General features: G+C 51.8%; 1 protein-coding gene across 1 annotated transcript in view; it reads left to right on the plus strand.

Moving 5' to 3' along the window:
- The window catches only part of IQGAP1 (IQ motif containing GTPase activating protein 1), a 45,480-nt gene that overhangs the window by 7,421 nt on the left and 11,032 nt on the right, over nt 1-27,027 (plus strand). Inside the window, exons 3-25 of the mRNA XM_028706315.2 lie at nt 9,923-10,079; nt 10,642-10,719; nt 11,054-11,130; nt 11,971-12,038; nt 12,390-12,503; nt 12,828-13,006; nt 14,156-14,246; nt 14,687-14,850; nt 15,286-15,370; nt 16,181-16,344; nt 17,123-17,283; nt 17,832-17,956; nt 19,126-19,289; nt 20,050-20,140; nt 20,876-21,043; nt 21,289-21,434; nt 22,645-22,815; nt 23,630-23,713; nt 24,803-24,874; nt 25,072-25,141; nt 25,663-25,871; nt 26,415-26,570; nt 26,669-26,832. Of these exons, the coding sequence (XP_028562148.2) occupies nt 9,923-10,079; nt 10,642-10,719; nt 11,054-11,130; nt 11,971-12,038; nt 12,390-12,503; nt 12,828-13,006; nt 14,156-14,246; nt 14,687-14,850; nt 15,286-15,370; nt 16,181-16,344; nt 17,123-17,283; nt 17,832-17,956; nt 19,126-19,289; nt 20,050-20,140; nt 20,876-21,043; nt 21,289-21,434; nt 22,645-22,815; nt 23,630-23,713; nt 24,803-24,874; nt 25,072-25,141; nt 25,663-25,871; nt 26,415-26,570; nt 26,669-26,832 (2,958 nt within the window). The remainder of the gene's footprint in view (nt 1-9,922; nt 10,080-10,641; nt 10,720-11,053; nt 11,131-11,970; nt 12,039-12,389; nt 12,504-12,827; nt 13,007-14,155; nt 14,247-14,686; nt 14,851-15,285; nt 15,371-16,180; nt 16,345-17,122; nt 17,284-17,831; nt 17,957-19,125; nt 19,290-20,049; nt 20,141-20,875; nt 21,044-21,288; nt 21,435-22,644; nt 22,816-23,629; nt 23,714-24,802; nt 24,875-25,071; nt 25,142-25,662; nt 25,872-26,414; nt 26,571-26,668; nt 26,833-27,027) is intronic.

The following is a 27,027-nucleotide window of genomic DNA, read 5'->3' on the forward strand; positions in this document are numbered from 1 at the left end:
TTCTTTGGGGAATAGACTTGGCATGTACAGAACTGCTGGCAAATAAACAGCCAATTCCAGTTTGCTGCTGTTGCAGTTCGAGACTTAAGTTCCTAGAATCCTCACAGTCTGAAGAGACCTGGGCGGCTGGCGATATTGCTGGATGTCCTCGACTTCATCATCCTTGGTCAGAGGTCGCTGTCCGGGAAGGTGACCTCTAAGGAAATGAATCTGCCAGCTTCCAGCTGCTCCATTGCCTGGACAGTCCATGCCTCCAGGAAGAACTATTGCATAATACATGCATATTATTTGAATGCTGCGTTTTCATAGTTAAAACTATGTACAAGGCGACTTACATGAATAAAACCCACATAATTACAAACGTAATAAAAGTAGTCATAAACAATAAGACCATCAAAAGTACACAACCCATTTAAACAATTTTCATGTAAGTCCTAATAAGATCTAAAATAGACAGTTTTTTCTTCTTTTCTCTATTTTTACTTTTTCTCTTTTTCCTTTTCTCCTTTTTTATCTTTGTTCTTTTTCTTTTTTCTAATTTTCTTTTTCATTTTTTAGTACATGTTTTTCCCCCTCCTTGTTGTTTGTACAATTGTTTTCTTTTTGTATGTATGTAATAAACCACTGAGCCTAGGGCTTGGCAATCAGAAGGCCGGCGGTTTGAATCCCCGCGACGGGGTGAGCTCCCATTGCTCGGTCCCAGCACCTGCCAACCTAGCAGTTCGAAAGCACCTCAAAGTGCAAGTAGATAAATAGGTACCGCTCTGGAGGGAAGGTAAACGTCATTTCTGTGCGCTGCTCGGGTTTCGCCAGAAGCGGCTTAGACATGCAGGCCACATGACCCGGAAGCTGTACGCCAGCTCCCTCAGCCAATAAAGCGAGATGAGCGCCGCAACCCCAGAGTCGTTTGTGACTGCACTTAACTGTCAGGGGTCCTTTACCTTTTAATATGTATATTGCAAATCAAATTATTTAACACCCCCCCCCCCAAAACAGTACCCACAACCCAATGATTAGCCGTACTTCCTTCTCCTTGTAATTTGAGCCCATGTTGGCACTGTTCTGGTGCAACCTATGTCACAAGGGATGAAGGCCAGCTCAGCTGATTCAGGTTCTTGTAGTACCTGGCTGTGGTGTCTTGGACAATGCAGAGCCCTTTACGTTTCAGCTTTTGGGACATGCAAGGTTTCCACTGCTGTGCCATTCAGAAGATCTAAGCTTGTTGCCATTTTTAAATCCTCCCTCTACAGCCTGATAGATAAAAGCAACTCCTGTGTGGAGGCACCAGGCCCTTCCATTGCATGAAATGCTGCTCTCTGCTTCCACGGCCAGCTTGGCCAGGGTTGGGAGGGAGGTGAGCTGGGTTGTGTGTGCCTATTCATTCATATACTTCATTCATTCATACCTCAGATGTACCAGCAGGAGCCTACAAAGCAATTTTTTTAAGCTTCTGTAATTTTTTCTTTGAATTGCTGTGGACTGGTGCTTATCAGTGTGCCGCACTTCTGCCCAGAGGTGCTGCACTTCTGCCCAGAGTTCCTCAGTTCCTGGCTTGGCAGCCTCTCTTCCTTTCTCTAGCATACTTGGCACGATGGACACCACCAGCCTGCTGCAGATTCCTTTTGTCCCCCTTTCCAATCTCACAGGGCTTCTCAGTGGTCCTTTTCCGAGACAGCAAAGTGGAGACCAGAAAATGGTAAAGTACTACTGCTAGGTTTGGTGCTGTGATAACCGTCTCCTTAGCCCTAGTCTTTCTTCTTCTTTTTTAAAGCCCACTTTTGCTTGGGCGTGGAACAGCAGGTGCTCCCCCCCCCCCCCATGGGCCACTCTTGCCCTTCTGCTTCATGGAGAGGTTGCTGCTTGCCTGAACAGGATGAAGTTGAGATGGAAGGAAGCACAGACCAATTTCTTGGCCTCTTGGCCTTTTTAGGGGGGGGGGGACTTCCATCTTCCTTGCCCACCTGGGTTTGCAGCTTTACTCTCTTAGTCTATAAAACTGTAAAACTCTCAGTGCATTGGTGTCACAGGATCTCTGGTAAGTGGGGACAGGGATGGCTGCCCCCCCTGCCTCAATGCCTCTTCCCTGAACTTGCCTTGAATTCATAGAATTATAGAGTTGGAAGGGAGCTTGAGGATCATCTAGTCCGACCCACTGCAATGCAGGAATATGCAGCTGTCCCATATGGGGATCAAACCTGTGACCTTGGTGTTATCAGCACCATGCTCTAACCAACAGATATCTAGATTCAAGCCCCTCCTCTCTGTGTAAAGGTAAAGAGTAAAGGGACCCCTGACCATTAGGTCCAGTCGTGGCCGACTCTGGGGTTGCGGCGCTCATCTCGCTTTATTGGCCGAGGGAGCCGGCGTACGGCTTCTGGGTCATGTGGCCAGCATGACTAAGCCCCTTCTGGCGAAGCCAGAGTAGCTCACGGAAACGCCGTTTACCTTCCCGCCGGAGCGGTACCTATTTATCTACTTGCACTTTGACGTGCTTTCGAACTGCTAGGTTGGCAGGAGCTGGGACAGAGCAACAGGAGCTCACCCCGTCACGGGGATTCAAACCACCAACCTTCTGAACCGCAAGTCCTAGGCTCTGTGGTTTAACCCACAGCGCCACCCGCGTCCCTCCTCTCTGTGTAGCTGGGAGTCAAATGGCTGGGGCGTCTCCTGGAGGCCGATACTTCTGCCTTGGCTAGCATTTGACTCCTTGTGCCTTCCTGGTTCCTCTGCCTCTGACTGCCTGTATCCTGCTGCTGCTCTTTGCAACACCCACCATCAAGACTGGATAAATCCCAGCAACTATCTAAATTAGGCAGCTGGTCCCCACCCCACCCACCCCGAATCTAAAACCTGATGTTGGTCCTTAGCCTTTTTCCCAGCTCTGAGCCCCAGCCCTGCATGCCTGGGGGATCCTGGGAGGCTTTGCAGTCTTATGCCCTCCAAGTTACTTGCTAGGGACTTGTACATGCTTGACAGTCGGGAGTTTTCAGCAGGTGCCTGGGCTTGTTATCGGTGGGGGAGGATCCTGCGTTTTGGCAGCTGACAACAATGGGGCTCCACACACCTGGCAAGGATCCTCCCAGATGTGCCGTTGGAGATTCTGAAGCAGCAGCAGCAGCAGCGTGCCCAGGCTGATCCTTTTCTTCAGCTGCCGAAGGAGGGCTGTTGTCTTCTCTCTCTCCTCGCACTTTGACTTGCTGTGTGAAGGCTGGCCGTGCGCACCAGTGTGGGCGAGCCAAGTGTGTCAGGAGGATTCAGGCCACATTGACGCAGAAAAGGGATCTCCCAATTCCCCACTCCCAGCTGCTTGAGCGCTGGCCTGGTGTTGCAACCACTGACCCTCAGTCAGCCTTTGGAACAAAGCACTCGCTGCTTGCCTGAACAGGCCCTGTGGTGTGGGAACTAGACCTTGAGGCCTTCAGGGCAGAGATCCTGGCTTTCTTTCAAGCACAGCCCGTGAAGGCCCCTTTGTGAGTACCGAGTGAGGACAAAACACCTCTTGGAAGAGGAAGTAACGTTTCCCCCCCGACATGCGTCTTGCACAAGAGAGCCACTCGCAGCAGGGTTTGCACCATGTCTTCTAGGTCGGAGACTGTCACCTTCCTCCCACCGCTGGGTTCAGTTTCAGGCTCTGCTTTGGTTCTGGGCTTCTTCAGGGCCTGATGAGCAGTGGCTCATTTGGCCTTTGGAGTCCTTGCCCCTCTCTCTTCTCCCCTACCCCAGCTCTGGTCCACCCAGAGTTCTCGGTAACCGCAAAGCCTGTTGGTGTTCCGCCTCCTCTGAAAAAAATATGTTGGGGTGGGAACCTGTTGTGGCCCTTGGAGTGCCCTTGGTCACCAAAGTCCCTGGCCATGATGGCTCTGCGTAATGGCATAACAAATATTGACAGGGTTGGCTGCAGTTAGAGGTGGGCTCTTTGGTTGCCTGCCCAGACAAGTTCTGCTTCCTGGTGGGACAGCTCTTTCAGTGGGTGGGTTTTGCTCATGCTCAGTGAGGTTGGACACCCCTCTCCAGCTGAGACACAAAATATCGATAAAATACTGCATAATAAACATGACTTAAAAGAACCCAGCTGTAACAAAAATTTAGCAGTTTCCAGCCTATAGTTCTCACCAGCCGGCCAAGATGGCACTCTGCTGTTTTCTGCTCTATGACCTTGCTTCTCTGCTTGACTGTTTTCCCCTTACGACACTGGAGGTTCTTTGCAGTGTCAGGTTGGAGAAGGGAGGTGGACTCATTGTGGCCCATTGTGAATTGGAAGATGACCTTGGAAGAGGGCTTGGGCAAGGAGAAGATGCTGCTGCCTGCTGCTACCGCTCTGCACAGATCCCTGCAGCTGCCAAGCGGCCATAATGGCCCTGGGGCCCAAGAACCAGGTGGTGGGTTCTGCTGCTGTGCTGAGGGAGAGACCCCGCCATGCATTTTGAGAAGCTGGGTGCTGTGGTTTTCAGGGCAAGATATTTGGGATCGTGCTGGAGGGGAGGACTTTGCTCCCTTGAACGGCTGAGAGCTGCTTTGAATCTCACGTGTCTCTGGTTTTATGGCTGTGGTTTATTTTTTCCATTGCATGCTGCTTTGAATACATGTTGGGAAAATGGAATGATACGCAAAAAGCACCAGGAAGCCTCAGCTGAGAAAGCTTCCAGATGAGAGGCGCAGCTCAGGACTCGGACCTATGGTTGCCTTCACTTCAGGGCTGGCCCAGTGGTGTGCTTGTTTCTGGAGTCCCAAGACAAATAACCTCTTGGGGGAGATCTGGGCAGAGACGTGTTGATCTTTTGGGGGCCTCAGGGCCCCTCTAGCTGTTGTCAGACTCCAGCTCCCATTGCCCTGGATGGAGGGCTGGGAGGGCAACAGACCTGGCCAGTCACCCACAGGCAGATGGGCTGGTGGAGGTCAAGCGCCTGAGGAGTGAGAGGCCAGAGGAGGTCAAGGTCCAAGGCAGTAATGGAGGGCTGAAGGTGTCAAAGAGAGGCAGGGGTCATGATCCATGGCAGGCGCTGTAGAGAGAAGGAAGTAGAAGGGCAGCCCACCTGGCTGGCTGCCAGAGTTTTTTTAGGGCCTGGCTCAGGAGGTCAGTTGCCTCCCCAAAGGATGGGGCTGCAGCAGCTGCTCTCTAACGCAGCGGCCTCAGGGCAGGGGGATGGAGGCTGCCTCCTCCTTGCCGCCCATGAAGGTGGCTGGAACATCTCCCAGAACTACCTGGCGCTCCTCCTGCCTGCACCTAGTTTTCCCGCACGGGGAGGGCCCTTCAGGGGAGGCCAAACAAGTCGGACGGGTTTGCTTTGTTCTTCTTGTCCTTCAGAGGAAACTCCTTCCCACTCCCATTTTGTCCCTGCTGTGCTGACAGAGTTTTCTGGATTTGTTGGTTTTGATTATATGATGGGCCTTGATTACCGTTGCGGATGCCTTGCCTTCAATCTGTAGATCAAGGGTTGTGCCCCGTGCTAGTCTTCCTCTGAGTATGCTCGTTGAAATTAATGGGCACAGCTAACATAGGGCTGTGAATTTCAGTGGGGCAACAAATACTCCTGGCATGCAACGAAGTGTTGCTCAGTCCCAGCTCCTGCCAACCTAGCAGTTCGAAAGCATGCCAGTGCAAGTAGATAAAGAGGTACCGTTGTGGCGGGAAGGTAAACGGCGTTTCTGTGTGCTCTGGTTTCTGTCACGGTGTTCCGTTGCACCAGAAGTGGCTTAGTCATGCTGGCCACATGACCTGGAAAGCTGTCTGTGGACAAATGCCAGCTCCCTCGGCCTGAAAGCGAGATGAGCACTGCAACCCCATAGTCGTCTTTGACTGGACTTAACCATCCAGGAGTCTTTTACCTTTACCTTTCTTACAGCTCAGCTGCCTGTAGAAATGGGAATTCTCCTCCTGGTGCTGCTGACAGGTTCTTTTTCTGCACTTGGTGTCATCAGGCTCTTTTTAGATTATTTATATAATGATAACATATTAAATATGATATATTAAAAGTATCTCTAAGCTGTGTACAGAAAACTGAAGCAACTACAGTCAACTTAAACAAAATATTACAAAAAATACACAGTTACATGTAAAAACGTTATGTTAATGCAAAGTTTATAATATATGAATAAATCAATATCAATTCATTTTCCTTCTGACACATCCTCCTCCTCTGCCTCCAGCGTCCAAACAAACTCTCAGCTCACCCACAAAATTCTCACAACGAGAAGGGATCCTGGAAACAGTGATCCCTAGTCTCCCACTCCAAACTTGCTTTTTATGGGCAGGCTATATGCAGAAATTCTGGTTTTAGTATGCTGGCTGTTTGCCATAATAAACATGGGTGATGGGCAGGCCCAAGATAGATGGCTGCCCACAGCTTTGTCCCATTCAGCCGTCCCGTCTGATGAGAGAGCTTGGGGGATGTGGCCCCCCCAGCATCTGACCTCCTCTTCTGCCTCAGAGAGTCCTTTGCTTCCCTTTGAGAGTCCCTCCTGCCCGGCTCCCCTTGGCAGGGCCGCTGTTTGCCCAGAGAGCACCCTTCTCTTGCTGCCTCCTTGGAGACAGAGGCAGGAAGCAGTGCATGAGGCTCTCCTGAGAGTTCAGGAAGGCTTAGCCTTCTAAGGCAGCCCTGTTTAGGGAAGCTTTTAATGTTTGATGTATTACTGTATTTTAATATTTAGTTGGAAGCCACCCAGGGTGGCTGGGGAAGCCCAGCCAGATGGGCGGGGTATAAATAATAAATTATTATTATTATTATTATTATTATTATTATTATTAGCCACCTTCTCAACAGGTGCTGTTGGCATCCTGCACCAGAGACTGGTGGCTGAAATGGGGAGGGGTTTTCTGGGTGGGGCTGGGGCTGCCCAGAGCACCTGTTTGTCCTAGCTGGGGTGCATGAAAATGGTGGTGTTTCCTCAGAGTGGGCCCTTTTTCCCTGCAGTGTTAAGAATAGAAAACATCTTGCCTGAGCGCTGGTCTTTCCCAGAGCCCAGCTGCGTTGCTTGGCCTAACTCTGCCAGCACATTCAATGCCACAGCAGCCACAGCAGGCCTGGGTGTGGCCTGGGATGATGTCATGCTTTAAATTTGGTAGCAGTGCCTGCCTGCCTGAGCCGCTCACTGGAAAGTTTCTTTCGGTGGGTGTAGGAGGAAGAGGTTGGAACTGAGCAATCTGAGGATTTGGCCAGAGTTTCTGTGAAATGTTGCTTCGTCCTTGGAAAATAACTTTCCGTTTCAGGACTGCCTCCGGGTGGGCTGGATTCCTTTTCCTAGCCGTTTCTCTGTGTGAGTCTAGACAAGGCAGTTTCCCTCGCACAGATGCACCCTTTTCAGAGGTGTTTTTTTAGAGGCAGCCTTCTGCTCCCCGTGCCCCCCCCCCAAAAGCTAACTGAAAGGAAAGACCTGTGCAACAGAGGAAGGGGTGTGGCAGTAGCTGCCCCACTTTCGGAGCTCATGGGACTTTCGGGGTGGAACAGCAGACCTCCCAGGCACACTTTCCTTTCTGCTCCTTTTCCTCCCAGAGGCTTTTGGTGGCAGACCAAGTCCAAATCAGCCCGCTGCAGGCTGGGGGGAAGCTTCTTCCTTCCCTACCTCTCTGCCTGGCTCAGAGGGCATTGGAGAGCTGGAGCCAGCCAGGACAGCCGGAAAGTGGGGAAAGGGCCTTTCTGGAGGCTCCTAAAAATAGTTGTTCTCAAAGGTTTGCAAGAGTGTGCCGGCCCTTCTGGAGCCTGCTAAATCAACCCCCACCCCACATCTGCCACCTGCACTTCCTGTGCTGCTTCTTCCAGTTCCCTGCAGTGCCCCGCCCCCAAATTGTCTGTCCAGCTGCAAGCTTTGGAGGGCTCTCCCCCTCCTCCTCTCATGGTGAAACATGTCTGGCTGGTGTGTTTGGGTGTGTTGGGTTCTGCCTCTCTTCCCTCCTCCCTTCCTGAGCATTGTAGACTTATTTGTCAGAGGCTTCAATGGCTGGTTTATCTCCCCCCCCCCCCCGCCCCACCATCCAGCCTGAGGAGCTGATAGTAAGAGGCAAGTGCTCCTGTCCCCCCACGGGCACATGCAGGTAGGGAAGCAGAGCCCTGGCCCAGAGGGAGGGAGACAGGGAGGGCTGTGGGTCCCCCAGGGCTTCCACTCCACAGTTGGCCTGGGGAAGAGATGCCCCTGCTGGGGTCCTCATCAGCGCTCCAAAACTTTCCCCACGTTAGGGCTGAGAAGGAGCTGAGGGTACCTGAGCTCCTGTGGCTCCCCCAGGCAGCTGCTAGCGGGGATCCAGCATGGATGGTTCAGGGAGGCCACAGCCCCCCCCCCCCCCCTGCAGAAGCCAGAGATTGGCTATTACAAGGGCAGCTGGGCCCTTTCATTCCCCTGCAAGAGACTTCCTTGTGGCTTAGACTCTTTGCTCTGTTGGAGACAGGAAGGGGCACAATTTCACCCTCTCTTCTGGCATCATTTTACCCATGCAGAAAGCACCTGGGCCCACCTGCCCCCACCACCTTGGAGGATGCCTCGCGGCTTGTTTTTGTAGCCCATAGATGGCCCTTGGCATACATTTCTTCTTTGGATGTTGCCTCAGACCTGGCTGGAGCAGGCTGTGAAGAGAGGAAGGGGTTGGGCAGCTGCCTTCCCTGGCAATAAACAGGAAGGGGGGCTGAAAGAGAAAAGCACCCAGCAGAGGAGGAAGTGCAGGGCTGTGGTTTCTGGGAGAAAAAGGATGGGACCAGTTGTCGCTGGTTCAGCCAAAGTCACCCCCTGCAGATGCGGTAATCCTGCTGCTTCCTGAGTCACCCTTTGCTGTTTTGTATTCTGTAGTCGGAAGGAAGTTGTTGCCAAAGCAGTTCTGCCTGGAAGGTCTTTTCTCGGTCCTTTCAGAATTGAGGGGGCAGAACCTGAAGCTAGCTGGATTGTCTTCACTATGATAGCTTGAGGGAAGCCAGGGCAGCAACTGGAACACACTGCACAACCAACACCCCTGCGAGGAGGGTTGCTGCTGCTGCTCCGTCACTGGGCAAAGAGGCTGAGGGTCACCTCTGCTTATGCTCTGTGGGATGCTGTTCAGCTGTTGAAACCCAAGGTGGTAGACAATGTTCTCAAAGGAGTTGCCTTGGCTAGGGCTAGGCGATATATTGTTCAAAACTGGTTTGAAGTCCATATCATGATATTATATTGTTTTCCTAGTTTTTGACCTGGATTCAATATTTTGTGTGTGTGTGTGTGTGTGTGTGTGTGTGTGTGTGTTATGCAAAAATCACAACATGGGAAAAACTGTGAAGCCAGCCAGTGCATCTATATATCTCCATCCGTATTTCAGTCATTGTGATATATCAGAATATTGAGATGTTTAGCTGGTGGTATATCACAAAGTTGAAAACCAGGTATCACCCAGCCCTACTGTTCACCTATACATAGTTCCATCTTTATTTCAGACATCGTTATATATTGGTATATCACAATGTTTAACTGGTGATATATCACAATGTTGAAAACCAGATATCGGCCAGCCTTGATTCTTGGTGCCTGCCAGCTTGATTCTTGGCCATCTTTACTTATAACAGGTAGTTGGAGGGGACCACTTGGCTAGCAGGCCGAAGAGACCATTATTAATGGTGGTGCCTCCTTGTGAGAACCGGCAGTGGCAGGTGACTGACCAAGGAAGCCTCTGCAGGAAGGAGACTTCCTTTCTGGGCCAGGTGCTCAAGCAGGTGTTTTGTCTGTGTGCAGGTCCAGATGCTCTTGGATGAGGGTGTTTCTGGGCTGGACTCCCAAGTGGAGTCAGGAATGCAGTTCCACAGCCCTTCCCCACCGCAGCTGATCTTATTAATTCCTTATGAGCCATCCTTGGTAGTTATTTGTTGAAAGGCAGGCATGCAAGCAAGCAAGCAAGCAAGCATAAAGAATAAAAAGCTAGAACTGGGTGGTCTCAACTCACGTCCTTCTCCCCCACCCCTCCCGCTTGCAGGTGGATGGAGGCCTGCCTCAATGAGGAGCTGCCCCCCACAACGGAGCTGGAGGAGGGGCTCAGGAACGGGGTCTACCTGGCCAAGCTTGGAAACTTTTTCTCCCCCAAAGTGGTGTCTCTCAAGAAGATCTACGACCGGGAGCAGACCAGGTATAAGGTAGGCAAGCATTTTTCTTCTGTAATGAGGCATCTCGCGGGGGCAGAAATAAGCAATCGGCCCAACTGCAGCTGCTGGAAAGCCCAGAGCAGGATATATGAGAAGATGTGTCACAGTTGGTGTGCCCCGATTTTTATTTCATTTCCTAAAAATTGGTGCATGGCTTTTCACTAGCAATAAGAAAGTATGCAAATAGTCTCAGTTTCGTTTGTTGATCACAGAAAGTCTTCCTTAGAGGAGAGTATGGGATGCTTTCTGAAGGCCCTTGCAGCTACAGTGAGGCTCAGGCGGCAGCTTTTGCACAGAAATGTGTCAACACGACTCCCACCCCCACCCCAAATCCCTGTCTTCTGGGGTGAAGGGGGCTGATCCACCTGAACACAGTCTGCCTGCGTGCATGATGCTTCTTCCTTGTTTTATTTATTTACTTATTTTATTACCTGCCCTTCACCCTAAGGTCTCAGGGCAGGTTACAATACTAAAACACAATACTAAAAGCAGCTTTAAAGAAACTTACAATGCACCTTCCTTCACGTCTCCCGCTTCTTCCTCTGCGTTTCAGGCTACGGGCCTCCACTTCCGGCATACAGACAACGTGATTCAGTGGCTGAATGCAATGGCAGAGATTGGCCTCCCCAAGGTAACTTTGCCTGGACTGGGAATGGAAGGAGTCTTTGAAGGTTGGGGAGGGGGATGGCAGAAGAAACAGGCACATGGGAACCAAGAGTGGAGCACTCCAAACCACTTTACCTCTTCACTCCAGGTTCTTGGCATAGTCCTCATGTTTCTCCCTCCTGCCAACTCTTCCTTGGGGTGCTGCAGAGTGCCCCCTCTCTTCTCCCTTTTCCCCCCTCCCCACAAAAGGACTGAGCTTGCGGGCACAGTGGAGGAGTGAGCTTTGGGGAAACCGTTGCTCTGTTTTGCTCTGCCAAGCATGTGGAGGAATCAGTGGGCCTCTTTTTCTTTGCGTTCAGATTTTTTACCCAGAAACAACAGACATCTATGACCGGAAGAACATGCCACGCTGCATCTACTGCATTCACGCACTCAGGTAATCACACAGAGGGGCGCAGGTGAGGCGATACAACAGATGATGTTTTGAGGCTGGAAGAAATATCCTTGCCCGCCTGCCCCTTTCTCTTTCTCTCTCTGTCTCTTAGAAAGGTAACTGGCATCAACAGTCTGCTTCCCAGCAGAATCAGTCAATTCTCACTTTCCTTGCTTTGTTGGCAAGGAAATGCATTCTTTTCAACTGCCTACTTAAACCCCATCTGGGCTTACATTATGTTTGTTGATTCTATCAAAAATTAAACCACGCACCCATAGTTCCTGCCTGGAAAACTGAACATGCTAACGCTAACAAGGCTAGACGGTATTAGTTTCTAGGGTGGCCAGAAAAGAAATTAAACTTTTCCTGCCTCGGTCCTGAATCAGTTGTGCTAACATCAGCATGGATAGGTGATTAATCCTGCCCCCTGCAGAACGATCCCCCCCCCCCCCCCCCGTTTCTGTCATGGTGAGAAGCTATTTATTCTCAGGAATTTAGGGAGTCTCCCTGCTTCTAATTTGCCCTGTTCTGACAGAGGGAGATCTTCTATGTGTGGAAGACTTAAGGGCAAGAGGCAACTTGAATCTAAAAATCGCAAGAGGAAGAGATCCCACAAATTTCCTTCAAACAGCATTTCTGTGGCTTCTCCTTTAATCTCCCCCCGGAGTTTTTATTATTATTATTTTATTATTTATTGAATTTGTATACCGCCCTTCATCTGAAGATCTCAGGAGGTTCATAGCATAAAAGCAGTACAAAAACTCAAAATGCATAATAAAAGCAAGAGAAAGAACAAACCAACCCCCCCACCCCACTGCCTGATCGTCCTTTATTTTTCCTCAGTTTGTACCTGTTCAAGTTGGGATTGGCCCCGCAGATTCAAGACCTGTATGGCAAAGTGGACTTCACAGGTGAGGGGAGCTCCTGCCTTCCTGTCCTTGGGTAGGCCATGGAGGAAGTGGCTTGAGTTTTTGTTTTTAGAAACGGCACCATCTGGCTGTTGGGTTGGACAGCAGAGCCTCCCTTTGCTTTCTGCTGAAGATCAAACCCCAGACTTGGACCAGGCCTTGCCGTTCTCGAGTAGGGGGCCTTCCCAGGTGCTATCTCCTCCACCAGTGGCTGGACCTGTCACTGGGATTTGTGGATGGCAGGGAGGAAGGAGATGGGGAAATACCTGGCTGCCTTTACCTGGTATTTTAAAAAGTGCAGATGGGCATATCCTGGGGCTCACCTGCTGGTCCTTTTCCATTGTGCTATTCCAGAGGAGGAAATCAGCAACATGAGGCTCGAGCTGGAGAAGTATGGGATTCAGATGCCTGCCTTTGGAAAGATTGGTGGGATTTTGGCCAACGAGCTCTCTGTGGATGAAGCAGCACGTAAGGGGAAATGGGTTTCACTCTTTTCGGGTTGGTCGTGTGAGATAGAGCATTACCATGGAGACATAATCTATTGGAAGAATTAAATATGACGGAAGGGATTCAGTCTGTAAAAGTGGCAGAGATTTTATATCACGCAGGGCCTGGAGGTTGCAGCCACGGGTGCTTGCCAATGTTGTGCTGCCAGAGCTCCTGTTCTCTGCCCAAGTGCCCACGTTCTCCTCCCAAGAAAAGGAAGGGGCTTGGGCTTGTGGGGTTGGGTTGCTCATTGAGCCATCTCCAGGGCTGTGACTGAGCAGAGCCTGTGCCTGGTGTTCCCTCCAGTGCACGCGGCTGTGATTGCAATCAACGATGCCATCGACCGCCAGATTCCTGTCGAAACGTTTGCGGCAATGAGGAACCCCAATGCCATGTTGGTGAATCTGGAAGAGCCCCTTGCGCCCACCTACCAGAGCACCCTGTACCAGGCAAAGCGGGACAAGACAGAAAATGCACGGAACAAGGTAAAGTTTATTTTGTATACCGCCGAATGACCCAAACCTCTATGAGGTTTGCACGTGGCTCTTTCTGCTCCATATTGTGGAAGTGCTTAGACCTGCAGCTGGAGAGATTGCTTTGATGGCTTCAACCCACAGCTGCCTCAGGGTAGAGCAGGCTTGCCACAAGGTGAAAGCTCTGTCATGTGGGGAGGAAAGACTTGCCGTGCCCTGCTCTTCTCTTGCACCTCTCCAGGGCATGTGCTTGAATGAACGCAGTGCCAGGACCTGCCAATGCACTATGCTTTTGAATTAAAATAGGAAAAGTCTCTTTGCCTAGGAATCAGGACTTGCATGGAACTTGGCAGGAAAGTGACCTATGCTGAATTTCTTTCTGTCTGCCTGCAAACCAGACTGTGATAGTTAACACACAGCTTTTCCTATAAAGTTCAAAGCAGTAAGGAAAGTGTGATTAAACTGTTACTCTCCCCAGGCCACCCCCCCTCCTAAGCCACATGCCTCCTCAGTCCAGTTTACTCTCCTTGAGTGTTTTTGTCTGGTAGGATGTGCACTTGATGTCTGGCAATGCAAATTCTAGGTTTGTGTAGTAACTAGCCTACTGTGAACTGTGCAGAGGTGAAATTTGCATCAGTTGCTCCACCCACTTTTGCCTCTGGCCCTGTGCGCTGCTGGTATGTGGCCTCTGGAAGATTGCCCAGATAGGAATGCTCCCTTCAGTTTAGAAATGCTCCCTGACACTGCAGTAGATTGATTGAATACACGTTTGCAGCGTTGGGATGCAGCTCTGAAAGCTGGTATTGCCTTGCAGCCACGTGTTTTGCACAAGATGCTTCAGTTATTTCTTGCTAGTTGTTTGGGAATGTGCCTCTGGCAGCGCTGCTTGGTCCAGGAGGAGGATGGGGGGGACAGGGAATGTTCCCTTTCATTGCAGGAACTCAGTGTTGAGTCTCCAAGCGCCTTCCTGCTTTTGGGCAGTGGGGAGGAAGGCCTAGAGGCCCTTGCAGCAGTGTCTCCATGTGGGTCTAGTGCATCCGCCAGCCCATTTAGCCCCATGCCAGCACCTCCCAGCTTGGGAAGCTTTTGCCACCGCTCCCCAAAGGCAGCTCTAAGGAGGTGCTCCTGTCCTGACTGCTGTTTTCTCCCTTCTTCCTTCAGATTGCCTCTGAGGATATGGAAAGGGAAAGGGACGTGTATGAAGAGCTGCTGACTCAAGCAGAGATCCAGGGCAATGTCAACAAAGTCAACAGTAAGCCCATCAGCCCCATCCTAGCACTCCTGGCTTCTTTGCTCAAGAAGAGACACTCTTTGCCCAAGAAGCTCCTTTAGGAAGCAGAAAACCCCATCTCTGGATGCCCACCCCCAAAAAAACCTACGCCCCTCCCCAAAAACTATGCTCCAACACTATCCTTCTATGTGGGCTCCATTTGCCTCATGAATGTGCTTGAGATGCCGAACTAGAGACTTAGCAGCAGGACAGGGGAGGCAAAGTGCCAGGAGAGACCATCTTCTGTCCATATTGCCACTCCCTCCCCCACTGGCTTCTAGAACCTTCTGTTGTGCTCTGGGACATCTCAGGCATGGGGAGCATTTGGGGTTCTGCATGGGGTGGTGGAGGTGAAGAAGCCCTCCTGAGGAGGCCTACCCAAGGCCAGCTCCCTCTAGCTTTCCTTCTCTCTCTCTCCTCAGCCCACTCGGCCTTGTCCAAGATCGACCTGATTCTGGACCAAGGAGACGCTGCCGCATTGTACGCTGTCCTGTCATCGGCAGCCTTGGGTCTCCGGGGGCTGCGGCCGGAGAACAGCGACTGGTACCTGAAGCAGCTTCTGAGGGACAAGCAGCAGAAGCTGGAGGTAGGAGAGCCAGCGGGTGGGTGGTCCTGGCGCCTGGCTCGCAAGGAGCTCCTTCCGCTGGTGTGCACTTGGGACCCAGGGTGTCTTAAGGACCAACAACACATACAGCCACGTATCACAGACCCCATGAATACATGGTGGCCCTGAGCAACTATTAAGTTTTTGTTCAGCATTGGCCACTGCCTTCCTAATCTGGTTGGCCTGACCTATTCTTGGTCTCTTCTCCAAGAGCAAACTTCCTGTTCTGCTTTGAGATACTGCCCAGCTGCCGCTCTCCATGTTTGGCCAAGTGCTGGGAATTGTGGGAGGCGTTGCACAGAATGCTGCTGCTGCCTCCTCCACGTTCCCAGTCAGCGGAAAGGAAATAAAGGGAGGTTCTGGATCTGCCGGGGATGTTGGAGGCAGTGCAGACAAGTCTACTCTTTCCCCTCTCAGGCCGGCAGAGCTGGGCCCTTGCAGAAGGAGGAGCTGCAGGCTGGGGTGGACGTGGCAAACGGCATGGCTCAGCAGTACCAGCAGAGTAAGTTCTCCTCAGTGGGGCCCCTGCAGTTTGGGTTTTGCAGCTGGACAGGGCAGACCTTTCTTGTGCTTCAGCTGGAAAGCAAGTCCTCCATTCACCCCTCCTTCCTCCCTTCCTGCAGGTTCTGAGGGGTGTCTGGGCAGGGGGCTGAACTCCCACCCAGTTTTCTTGTGACTGCTGTGAGAGCAACCTCCCCAGCTTCACTTTTCCTTCCATTAAGAACACGCCATCTCACACTTTCTTTCTTTATTAATCCCCTCCTCATCTTTTTCTACCTTCATTTGTTTAATGTGTCTGTGGCTGACACACCCTTCCATTTCCCCTCCCCTGTGGCCCAGGTGCCCTTGAGCATCTTTCCCTTGGGATGTACTGGCACTGCTGGGTGGGGTCAAGTCCTTCCCTCCCACTACCTCACTCCCTTAGGGAAGAACCTCAGGTGAAGCATTGCTCCTGTTGTGAAAAAAGCAGTCCTGCAGCCCCAAAGGAACCTGTTGCCTTGGGCTCTGCTGTGGTTGAAGTGGACAGTTTCCCCGTGAGGGGAAGGCATGGTGCTTTGCTGCCTGCTGCTTAAAGCAGCCAGATCTCCTTGTTCACCTCTGTCCATTTGGAAGAGGAAGAAGCAGGTCAGCCTGGCATCCTCCCTAGGAGTTGTTCTCGGGGGCCAGCAATCTGCCATCGCTGTTATTCTTCTTGGTGCACCTAGCTTGTTCCTGGCAAAGGGGAGTGCCTCCCTGCTGGTATGCCCAGCAGCCTCCAGGGGAGCAAAAGCTTCAGCCTCTCACCTTCCTTCCTCTCTCCTTGGGCTCCCAGGATTGGCAGCTGTGGGGAGGATCAACACAGCCATCCGCAACGGCCTCGCTGAGAAGACAGTGGTGGAACTGATGAACCCCGAGGCCCAGCTGCCTCCAGTCTATCCGTTTGCTGCTGAGCTGTACCAGAAGGAACTGGCCACCCTGCAGCAGCAGAGTCCGGACGTAAGTCCCTTGAAGGCTTTTGCTGATGGTTTGCTTTTAAGTTGCCCTTGTGAGACGTTGTTTGGGCATTCCTGCCAGGGCTGTGTGCATCCGTGAGAAATGCATGTTTCCACCACGAGTCAAGGAGCTGGCTGCGGCTCCCTATTGCATGTGTATGCAGTGTTGAACATGACCTTTGCAGGATGTGGGATGTGAACTTGACAAGAAGCTCTTCCAGGAGCTGCATGTGCAAGCATGCCGGCCACTCTGCCTCCCAGGGGCACCTTCATCCTTCTCTCCTCCTGCAGCATCGCTGGGACTTCATGCTGGGATGAGCATTTGGGAAAGGTGGAACAAGCTGTGCTTGGCTGTGCCTGGCGGGGGGCGGGGGGCTTCTTGGCTGGCTGGCTGAACTTGGCGGGGCGGGGGGGTGGTGCTGAGGTTTTCTCCTACCATTTGCTTCTGAAATACCTCTGGTATTTTTGCCGATGTGATCTGGGCTTTTTCCTCTTGTCCATGTCTACTTAATGTACACAAGTAGATCCCTCCAAGTCAGGCTTTTAGTCCGGCCTTCCAGGGATATTGCAGAATGCTTCTTTTGCTCAGAGAGAGGAAGAAATGATAAGAACCTTGAAATTGTTGACCCGGACCCAGATCCCTCCCTTCCCCCCCGGACATTCTGCCAGTGGATTTTAGCCAGTACCATCACCCCTGAGGCCTTGCAGTCCTGGCCTCCCTTCCCAGGCTCCCTTTCCCCACTTTGTTTGGTCAGCATGGTCCTCTTTCTCTGTCTCCTCAGGGTCACCTCACACACCCAGAACTGTCGGTGGCTGTGGAGATGCTCTCTTCAGTGGCCCTCATCAACCGAGCTCTGGACTCCGGGGATGTCAACATGGTCTGGAAGCAGCTGAGCAGCTCAGTGACGGGTCTGACAAATGTCGAGGATGAAAACTCCCAGAGGTCAGACCCCCACCCCACCCCACCCCACCCCACTCCACAACACACCCACCAGCCTTTCTCTCTTGAGAAGGGCCAAGTGCTCCTGCGGCAGCAGCAGCTCAAGATGGCCGAAATGGGAGGAGACGCAGGAAATGGGACCTGTTAGGCCCTCTGGCATCGTGACCCAGAGTCCTCTGAGACCCAAGTGGAGGCTCTGGGGATGGACCAGAGGGCCCAACAGCACCTCCAATGGCCAGTAGGAAGGAAGTGACAAGTGGTTTCCGGGAAGTGGGGTAGAAATAGTGATTGGACAGTTCAGGCCTGCGAGAGCCCCTTTTGAGGCTCTGGCTTTTGGACCCTCAGGGTTAGGCCAGGGGAGCAGGACTTGAAGGGTTTCCTGCAGGCAAACCCCTTTGCATTCGTGTGCGCCAGATCATTGCCACTGGGAATATGGTGCCTTTTGCCGCAGGCCTTCTGCTTCCTTCATCTCCTGTGGCCTTGCCTGCGTCTTCATGTTTTGTTCTCTCAGCGGCCAGCCCCTTGACGTGTGCTGTCTTGACTCTCGGCAGATACATTGAGGACTTGCTGAAGCTGAAGAGTCAGGCACGGAGCGAAGGGGCCGAGTTCATCACCTGGAATGACATCCAGTCGTGCGTTGACCGGGTGAACGTGGTAGTGCACGAAGAGCATGAGCGTAAGTGGTTCTTGGGGTGTGGAAACTTCCTGGGGAGACGCCCTTCTTGCCCAGGCCTCCATCCAAGCCCCATCAGGGCTAGTTGGTGGCTTGGGATCCGAAAGTCCTGCACTGGTCCTGTTGGTGCCATGACTGGGTGGGCAGGACTTCTTAGTGAGCCTGAGATCACTGGTGAGATCAAGGCGCCATTCCGGGAATGGATGCGAAGGCAGCAAAGCACAGAAGGGCATATTCAGAGGTGGAGTATGTGTCTTTTGCGTGGCCAATAGCTAGTTCAATTGGTGGCCACGCAAGGCAGTTTTCTAGCCCAGACTGTCATAGGTTAGTCAGGTGGTTGCTTTATCTATAAAAGTATCAGATCAACAGGAAGTTGTGGGCTGAAAATAACACGGTGCAACCCCAAACACTTGGGATGCTAACCAGGCAAGATAGCATGCCAGGATGTGCTGTTGAAAGTCTGGCCCATCTTGTCTTCCCTGTGCACTCGACCTCTGTTAGGGCGAGGTCTGTGTCTCCCTTGAGGGAGGAGACGGTGCTCCTCCTCCTCAGGGGCAGGAGAATGGGAGGACCTTCTTCAGCCCGGGAACGTCAGCAAGGGCGAAGTGGGTCTCATCAGAGGGAGGCAGCTCCTCCAGGGTCCAGCATCTCTTGTGTTCCGCAGGTGCTTCTGTTGCTCTGAGGAACAAGATTAAGTCAGAGGCCTTGTCAGGTTTTAGCTGCCTTGAACTCAGCCGGTCCTGTTAGGGTTTTTATGGCTGGTGTATGGTTTTTACAACGTCTTCTATAGCTCTATAAATTCATATTTAGGGCTAGTATATGACTTTTGTAATTCGTTTTATAGTTTAATACTGCATGAAAGCCACCTTGGGAAAGTGGTTTCCCTAAAGGGTGGCATATAAGCCTTTAGAGGGAATAAACGGCAAAGTCAGCCCTCCCTGCCTGCTCCCCTCTGTGGGCTCTTCCAGTCAACCCTGGCTGCTCCCTCAGCCCTTTCAGTAAACTGGGGAGGGCTTTCCCCTTCCTTTCCTGGCCTCGTCCTCAGGTGCCTGACCTAACAATTGCAGTGTGTGGGCCAGCAGAGAGCAGGAGCAGAAGGTCTACTGGGTGGTGCCTCACGTGCCCCTAGGGATCCCCTCCTTCATCCTTCCTTTCTGTCCTGTTTACTCCAGGGATCTTGGCAATCGGGCTCATCAATGAGGCTTTGGACGAAGGAGATGCGAGGAAGACCTTGCAGGCGCTGCAGATTCCTGCAGCAAAGCTGGAGGGGGTCACCCCCAAAGTAGCACAGCATTACCAAGATGTGCTGCTCCGCACCAAGAGGGAGAAAGCTCAGGTGCGTCGGGCATCCCTCCCTGCATCCAGGGGTGGGGAGGTTTTCATTGTCTGACTCCTCCACTGGGAGTGTTCCACAGCCCCATACTTTAGCAGGGCCAGGCCAGATAACCTGGGCCATCCTTTGGCGCCCAGGTAGGATGGCAGTGATGCCTCTGTTGGCTCTCAGAGGCCTTTAAGTGGCCTCCTGTCTGTGCACTGGTAAGGTGTGCAACTTCTGCTGCAGCTTTGGGGTCCTTGTTGGAATGATATTTGTATGGAATGTTGATGTTTATTAATAGCATTGCTTGTCCCCAGCCCCCTTTATGTTCATGAGCTTCTGTTGAGTCTCGTTTGGCCCTTATGGAAAATTTCTGGTTCTCTGAGGGCAGGGACCCGGCCAATCTCCTTCCACCCACTTAGAGCAAGGGGTAGCCAATATGGTGCCCTCAGGATATTGCCAGCAAGGCCGATGGTCAGGGATAACGGCAGGAGCTGCCACCATCCCTTTCGAAGAGAGACTATTTCACTCTTCATCAGTGCTTCGTTTGAGGCAAGCTGGACTGGGTGCCATTTAGCTAAATGGATTTTCGTTTAAAACTGAGCCAGTCTGCAGGTGGAGGCAAATGTTGCTTTGCACGCCAGTCATCTAGCATGTCTAAATTGGACTGGCTGAGACTGGAGTGGGCTGGGAAGATTGAGAGGCAAAGCAGGCCTTTTGCCCCCTCCCCTGGGCTTCAGTTTCTCTGCTGGGGATGACCCTTGCTTTGCTTTGCTTTCAGGAAACTCGGGATGAAACAGCTGTCCTCTGGCTGGATGAAATCCAGGGGGGTGTTCTCCAGTCAAACAGGGACACAGAGGAAGCCCAGCGCTGTGAGTCTCCCTGTCATCTTTTCAGCGGTTTTTTTGGGGGAAGGGGGCTGCCAATCTCTGTTCCCATCTAAAGATGCAACCATGCCAGTGAGGTGGGAAGCAGGTTCTGTTTGTTTGAACACTGGCATTTCTCTTGGTCACGCTTCCCAGAAACCTGCTTCCTAATACCCAACTGGCATTAGGATCATTTTAGCCCTAGGGGTCAAGGATGTCTCTGTTTCGTCTCTTGGGAGGTTGCAGGTCTTAAGTCAATAGCCTGAGACCTCCTTGTAAAATGGCCAGTGTTCACTGCGGTGTTTAATAATAATAATAATAATAATTTATTATTTATACCCCGCCCATCTGGCTGGGTTTCCCCAGCCACTCTGGGCGGCTTCCAACAAAACACTAAAATACAATAATCTATTAAACATTAAAAGCTTCCCTAAACAGGGCTGCCTTCAGATGTCTTCTAAAAATTTGGTAGTTATTTTTCTCTTTGACATCTGGTGGGAGGGCGTTCCACAGGGCGGGCACCACCACCGAGAAGGCCCTCTGCCTGGTTCCCTGTAACTTGGCTTCTCGCAGCGAGGGAACTGCCAGAAGGCCCTCGGCGCTGGACCTTAGTGTCCGGGCAGAACGATGGAGGTGGAGGTGTTCATTTTTGTGGTCGCTCAGACTCCCCTCCACCCTCTCCCTTCGTTTTGGCCTGTGTCTCTGCAGAGGTCGCAAGGGCTTCTCTTGCTTTTATCTCAGTTGCTGTAGGAATCCTGGCCATCAACGAGGCAGTGGACCAGGGAGATGTTGGGGTGACCCTGGGCTGCCTGCGTTCAGCTGACGTAGGGCTGTATGGCGTGACCCCAGAGTGTGCCGACACGTACCAGCAGGAGCTGGCGGAAGTCAAGAGGACGAAGCTGGCAGCAGGTGAAGGCGGGGGCTGGAGAGGAATGGGGAATGTGGTCTGCAGGGGCCTGGACTGGCGGAGGGGAGAGGCTGTGTTGACAGCTAGGCTGTCTTTGGCCATCCAGGCCAGCTTTGCCTCCTCTCCCTGCTCTGCTGCCTGGCAGTGTCTGCGCACATTGTGCCACAGAGCCCCACAGTTCCTCCTCACGGAGGCAGAGAAGAAGGGCTTCTTTGGCCCCCTCCCCACGACATCCCGTTTCTTCCAGGAGACAACGGCAGTGAGTGGGTGAAGCACTGGGTGAAGGGAGGCTACCATTATTACCATAACCTGAGGACCAAAGAAGGAAGCTGGGAAGAGCCCCAGGGAGGATTTGTGCCAAATAACACACAGCTCTCCCGGGAGGATATCCAGGTATGTTGCGCGTGTGCCGCCTCCTCTAGTCCTCAGCACCACCAAATCAGGGCCAAGTGCCTCTTGACCTGGTCAGTGCAAGGGAGGGAGGGGTGTCATCGCAGGGTATCAGGTTTGTTTTGCCCCCTCTCAAGTGACCCTTGATTTCCTTTGCTCAGTCACTGACATGTGCAAGGCCCTTTATGACTTCAGGGGGCAGCTTTGGGTGCTTCTGCTGCAAGATTTCCCCCCGCTATTTCTTTAGAACAGAACTATGATAGAGTGGAGAAGTGGGACCCACCTGTCATTTGGTTCTTCCCCTCCCTTCCAGCTGCTCATTATAACAGCTATTACGTAACTTTAGCAATGGGTCTTAAGTTTGCTGGTTTTCCTCCTCCCTCCCCATCCCACTTTCCTTTTGTGCCAAGTCTATTGGATTGTAAGCCTGTGGGCACAGCCTGCTTTTCTAATCTTGGTACAATGCCTGGAAAACTGTAAGGTAGTAGCTATATGAGATAGTTGCAGCAAAAAGAATAGCCTTGTAGTACCTTAAACACTAAGAAATGTATTATGGCATAAACCAGGTGCTTCAATAATAATAATAACAATAATAATAATAATAATAGTTTACATTCCAGATAAAAACCATAAGATACAGTTATATCAGCAAAATATTAAAATGACATTACAGTGGTGCCTCAGGTTACATATGCTTCAGGTTACTTATGCTTCAGGTTACATACGCTTCAGGTTACAGACTCCGCTAACGCAGAAATATTACCTCGGGTTAAGAACTTTGCTTCAGGATGAGAACAGAAATCATGCAGCAGCGGCAGCAGGAGGCCCCATTAGCTAATGTGGTGCTTCAGTTTAAGAACAGTTTCAGGTTAAGAACAGACCTCCAGAATGAATTAAGTTCTTAACCCGAGGTACCACTGTAAAACCTGGTAGTACCACTACACGGTGGCAAAAGGGCAGCAAAGGCTAAGTGTTAAAAGATCTCTGAAGGTAGAGTGAATAAGCACTCCCTGAGGTGATGCTGGGGGCACCTGACAGCCCATCAGAGGCAGCAACTCCTTCCACCATAAAGGCTGTTCTCTTGGATCACCCTGAGTCAAGTGACCTGCCTCTGGGACAAGGATGGGTGTTGGTTGCCCTTTGGCCAGATGCTGAGTGTGGCCTTTTTCCTCCCCCCCCCCCACTGCCTTTCCCCGGGCCAACGTGGATCTAGAGCTCCATCTCCGCCGTCACCGCCGCATACAACCGAGAGCAGCTCTGGCTGGCCAACGAGAACCTGATTACCAGGCTGCAGGCCTGTTGCCGTGGCTACCTTGTTCGCCAGGAGTTCAGTGGTCGGATGCGTTTCTTGAAGAAGCAAGTTCCTGCCATCACCTGCATCCAGGTACAGGGGGTGGTGGGAGGGCAGGGGGAACTTGGGGAGAGAAAGCAAAGAGCTGCTGGGGGTGGGCATTGAGGGTGGGGAACTCTGAGTCAGGGATGTGTAATGTGGCTGGTCTGTGGCAGTACCCACTTGGCAAAGCTTCCTTTGGTCTGTCGGCTGGGCTTCTTCAAGGTTCCCACAGTCAACCCTTTTGTTCTCATTCTGTTGTTTGCGGTTGCTGGCTGGGGATACCATGTTCCGCAGGCTGTATCTCACGGCTGTGGAGAATTTGAGGAGCCCAGTTCTGGTGCCAGAGTGATGGGCAGCTAAGCAATGGGCCATGCAGCCCCCCTAAGTCCCCGCTTCTTTTGCCCCAACCAAGTCATGCAGGAGAACAGTCCAGCATTGGCTTGGAAGAGTTTCTTGGTCTTTCCTGCTGGGGTAGGGGAGTAAGGTTGTTTAAGCTTTAAGCTCCCCCGGGGTATCTGTTGCAAGGGTGGTGGGTATTTTGGTTCCTTGTTTTCAAATCTGGGTGAGAGAGGCTCTTTGGAGAGAGCTGGCCATGCTGCTGAAAGCCCAGATCCTGTTTGCTGCTCATTACAGTGCCACGCTCCTTGCCACTGTTTCTGTTCAGAGTCCCTCATTTTGAGGTGGTTTGGTTTTCAATAGGGGCTGCTTTTGGTCCAGTAGCTGAACAAAGCGAAGCAGTGGCTGTCCCCAGCTGTGATCAATTTCGGGGTGCAGACTGGAGGGAAGTGGGGGGGTGCAGAAGCATACAGGAGATGTAGCAGTCAGGGAAAGGAGGCCTCTAACCTGGTGTTGGGTTTGGTTTCAGTCTCAGTGGCGTGGCTACAAGCAGCGAAAGGCCTATCAAGACCGCCTGAAGTACTTGGAGGCCCACAAGGACAAAGCGGTGAAGGTAATTATCTTTCTAGGTCAGGCACTTTGGAATTGGAGCTCACCCCACCCCACCCCTACTCTGTCTTTCCAGGATGGATAAAACTGGTGGTCTCCTTCCCCTCCCACTTCCTTGCCTCAGCCCAAGCCCTCTGGGACTCCTAGTGGCTGGTCTTAACCCCTTCGTACTCCAAATAGCACTTATACATATTTATGCTTGACAACAATTTCCCACACTCTTTTAGATGTGGCGGCCATTTTATGTTAGGCCATGCCCTCGCAGCAGCCATTTTGTAACCAGCACCCACAAAATTCCCGTATGCCCACTAGCCCCAAAGAGTTGGCAACCTCTGCTTTCAAACAGACCAGATACGAGATCCTCTGGCCCATGGGTCTAATCCAGCCTTCTGGGCCTTTCCACCAAGCCCCAAGTCATGCCCCCTCCTCTTTGGCTGTGCTTGCTTCGCTTCCCCACCCTCTCACAAGAGGCCAGCAATATTCCCATGTCTCTTCCAGAAAAAGGCCGGCAGTGGTTGTCTGCCCTGATCCCCTTTTGCCTGATCTTCTTCTACTTGCTTTGCCTCTCTCAGTTAACCTCTCACTCTCCCCCACCCCCCACCCCCCGCAAAAAAAAGAAAAGGAAAGGAAAAGAAGGTCCTGTTCCTCTTTTGGCCATCTGCTTCCCTCTTCCTCACTGCCATGGTGCCTGCAGGCAAAACAAAAACAACATCCCCTCCGTAGGGCCAAGCACTACTCAGGCCGACTCCTTCCCAAATGTGTCCACACTAACCTCCTAGAAAATGACTCGGCCACCTGCTTTGAAGCCTCCTTTCCCACCTCACACCCATGCAAGGCATCTCATGGTGCATGGTGTGCTTCAGCCAAGATTGGAAAGCTCAGCCATGGATTGTCACCTCACCTGGCATTGTAAGGAGAGCAAAGGAGGGGGCTTCATCTGACCCACATGCAGCCAGGTTGAGGATACAAAGCCAGGGGCTCCACCTACCCTTCTCTACCAGAAAGCACGAGGTCCCAGAGCCCCATTCTCCCTCCTTTCCCCCCTACTCAGTTTAGTGGAGCACCCATTTTCAATTTTTTCCATCTTCCACAGATTCAAGCCATGACCAGGATGTACCAGGCCCGGAAACGGTACCGAGGTCGGCTGCAGTACTTCCGGGATCATGTAAGTGCATTGCAGGTGGGGCGCCTGGGATTGCTGGATTCCCTCCCATCAGCCCTGGTGACCAGCAGGGCCAATGGATGATGGTGGTGTCAATCACGATGATGATCGTGGAGGTTGCAGTCCAGTGACATCCAGGAGTGGAGGGGTGTAGATGAAAGCACAGGATGGCAAAGGGTTTGCTTTTGTCTCTCGGCTAGATCAATGACATTGTGAAGATCCAGGCCTTCATCCGTGCCAATAAAGCTCGCGATGACTACAAGACGCTGAGTGAGTATTGCCAGGCCCACGCAGCTAGTCATGTCCTGAAACTGCCCAAGAAGGGACTGTTGTGGCAAGCAGGAAGGCTGCCATTTTTCATTGGTTTCCTACAATCCAGTTGTCCCACAGGGGACATAAGGGGACAAAGCCACTCAGTGGAAGCTGATGGACCACCCTTTTCTCTGTAACTGGCATTGTGAGGTAACCATGGCAATATTCGGCCCTAGCTATTTTGGTTGTGGAAGTGGGTTTCGCATGTGACCTCGCCAAAGCTTATTAAGAAGTGGATTGCTTCACTTGCCTGTCCTGTTTCTGCTGAGAGCCTACCTTCGCTCCTTAGACCTCCCCACCCCCTCCCTCCCCTTCAAAACGGGGCAAAATGGAGGGGCTTGGGTTCTTTCCTTTCATTCTGTCTGCTTCTTATGTACACAAGAAAGAGCGATTCTCTCGTGTAAATAAATGAAAGGCCTGCTCCTTTTGTGCCATCAGCATTTGTCACCATTCCTTGGCTGGCGTCTTTCCCTCCACAGTCAATGCTGAAGACCCCCCAATGGCGGTTGTCCGGAAGTTTGTGCACTTGCTGGATCAGAGCGATCAAGATTTCCAAGAGGAACTGGACGTGATGAAGCTGCGTGAGGAGGTCGTGACCTTGATCCGCTCCAATCAGCAGCTGGAGAATGACCTCAACCTCATGGACATAAAAATTGGCTTGCTGGTGAAGAACAAAATCACGCTGCAGGTATAGTCCCCACTGTCTGGGAGGGGAGCAATCCCCCTTGCCAAGTTCTCAAGCAACGAGGACACAGTTGTGTAAGGCGGGCTCTGAAGGTGTTTGTTAGTAGCCACTGAAGGTGTTTGTTAGAGCTCATAAAGCAACAGTCTCCCTCTTGTCAATAATTTCCCTGCCAGACCAGATCAGTTATCTGTCAGTTGTCCTGTGGCTGATGAGAAAGATGGCCACATCCACATAATGTGACGGTCGGGGGTATCCTGTACCTCTGAATATGGTGGGTTGTGTATCTGCAAAGATAAGAGGCCCCAAACAATTCAAGGGAATTGGGAATTGGGAACTGTCCCAATATTTCCATTTCAATGATTGATAGATCTACTGATACTGCTCAGCAGGTAAGGAAAACTTGGATTTGCGGGCCAGAAAGGTGCTAGCCAGTATTTCCAGGTCTGCCAGAGTCAGCGGCAGGAGACGAAGCCAGGGTCCCAGGGAAATGATGGGTTGCTAAGCACAGGCTCTGAGTTCCCCTCTGCCCTTCCCTCCTCGCTGCAGGATGTTGTGTCTCACAGCAAGAAGCTTACCAAGAAGAATAAGGAGCAGCTCTCGGACATGATGATGTTGAACAAGCAAAGGGGAGGCTTGAAGGCTCTGAGCAAAGAGAAGAGGGAGAAGCTGGAGGCCTATCAGCATCTCTTCTACTTGCTGCAGGTGAGGAGAGAGGAGGAGCTGTAGCGGGAGGTGACCTTCTTCTCCTTCTCTTCTCTCCGTGAACTGCTCTCCATGATCCCCTCCTTGTTTCGCCGCAGACTAACCCCACCTACCTGGCTAAGCTGATTTTCCAAATGCCCCAGAACAAATCCACAAAATTCATGGACTCTGTCATCTTCACGCTGTACAACTACGCCTCCAATCAGCGGGAGGAGTACCTGTTGCTGCGCCTCTTCAAGACTGCACTGCAGGAGGAGATCAAGTACGTGGGTCGGGAGCCTTTAACTCTGCATAGGGCGTAAAGACACCTGTTAGGCTACAGCTGTTCACCGCGCTTTGGGCTCTCATTTTTTTAGTAGAGATGCAGCCCTTGGCTACCATGGGGAGTCGTGGAGCCCAGACACCTGTCACAGAGGGCAGCTTTCTTTGGGCTTCTGGTTCCTGCTGTCACTTTTGG

This window comes from Podarcis muralis, chromosome 14 (genome assembly GCF_964188315.1).
Source record: "Podarcis muralis chromosome 14, rPodMur119.hap1.1, whole genome shotgun sequence".
Lineage (NCBI taxonomy): Eukaryota > Metazoa > Chordata > Lepidosauria > Squamata > Lacertidae > Podarcis > Podarcis muralis.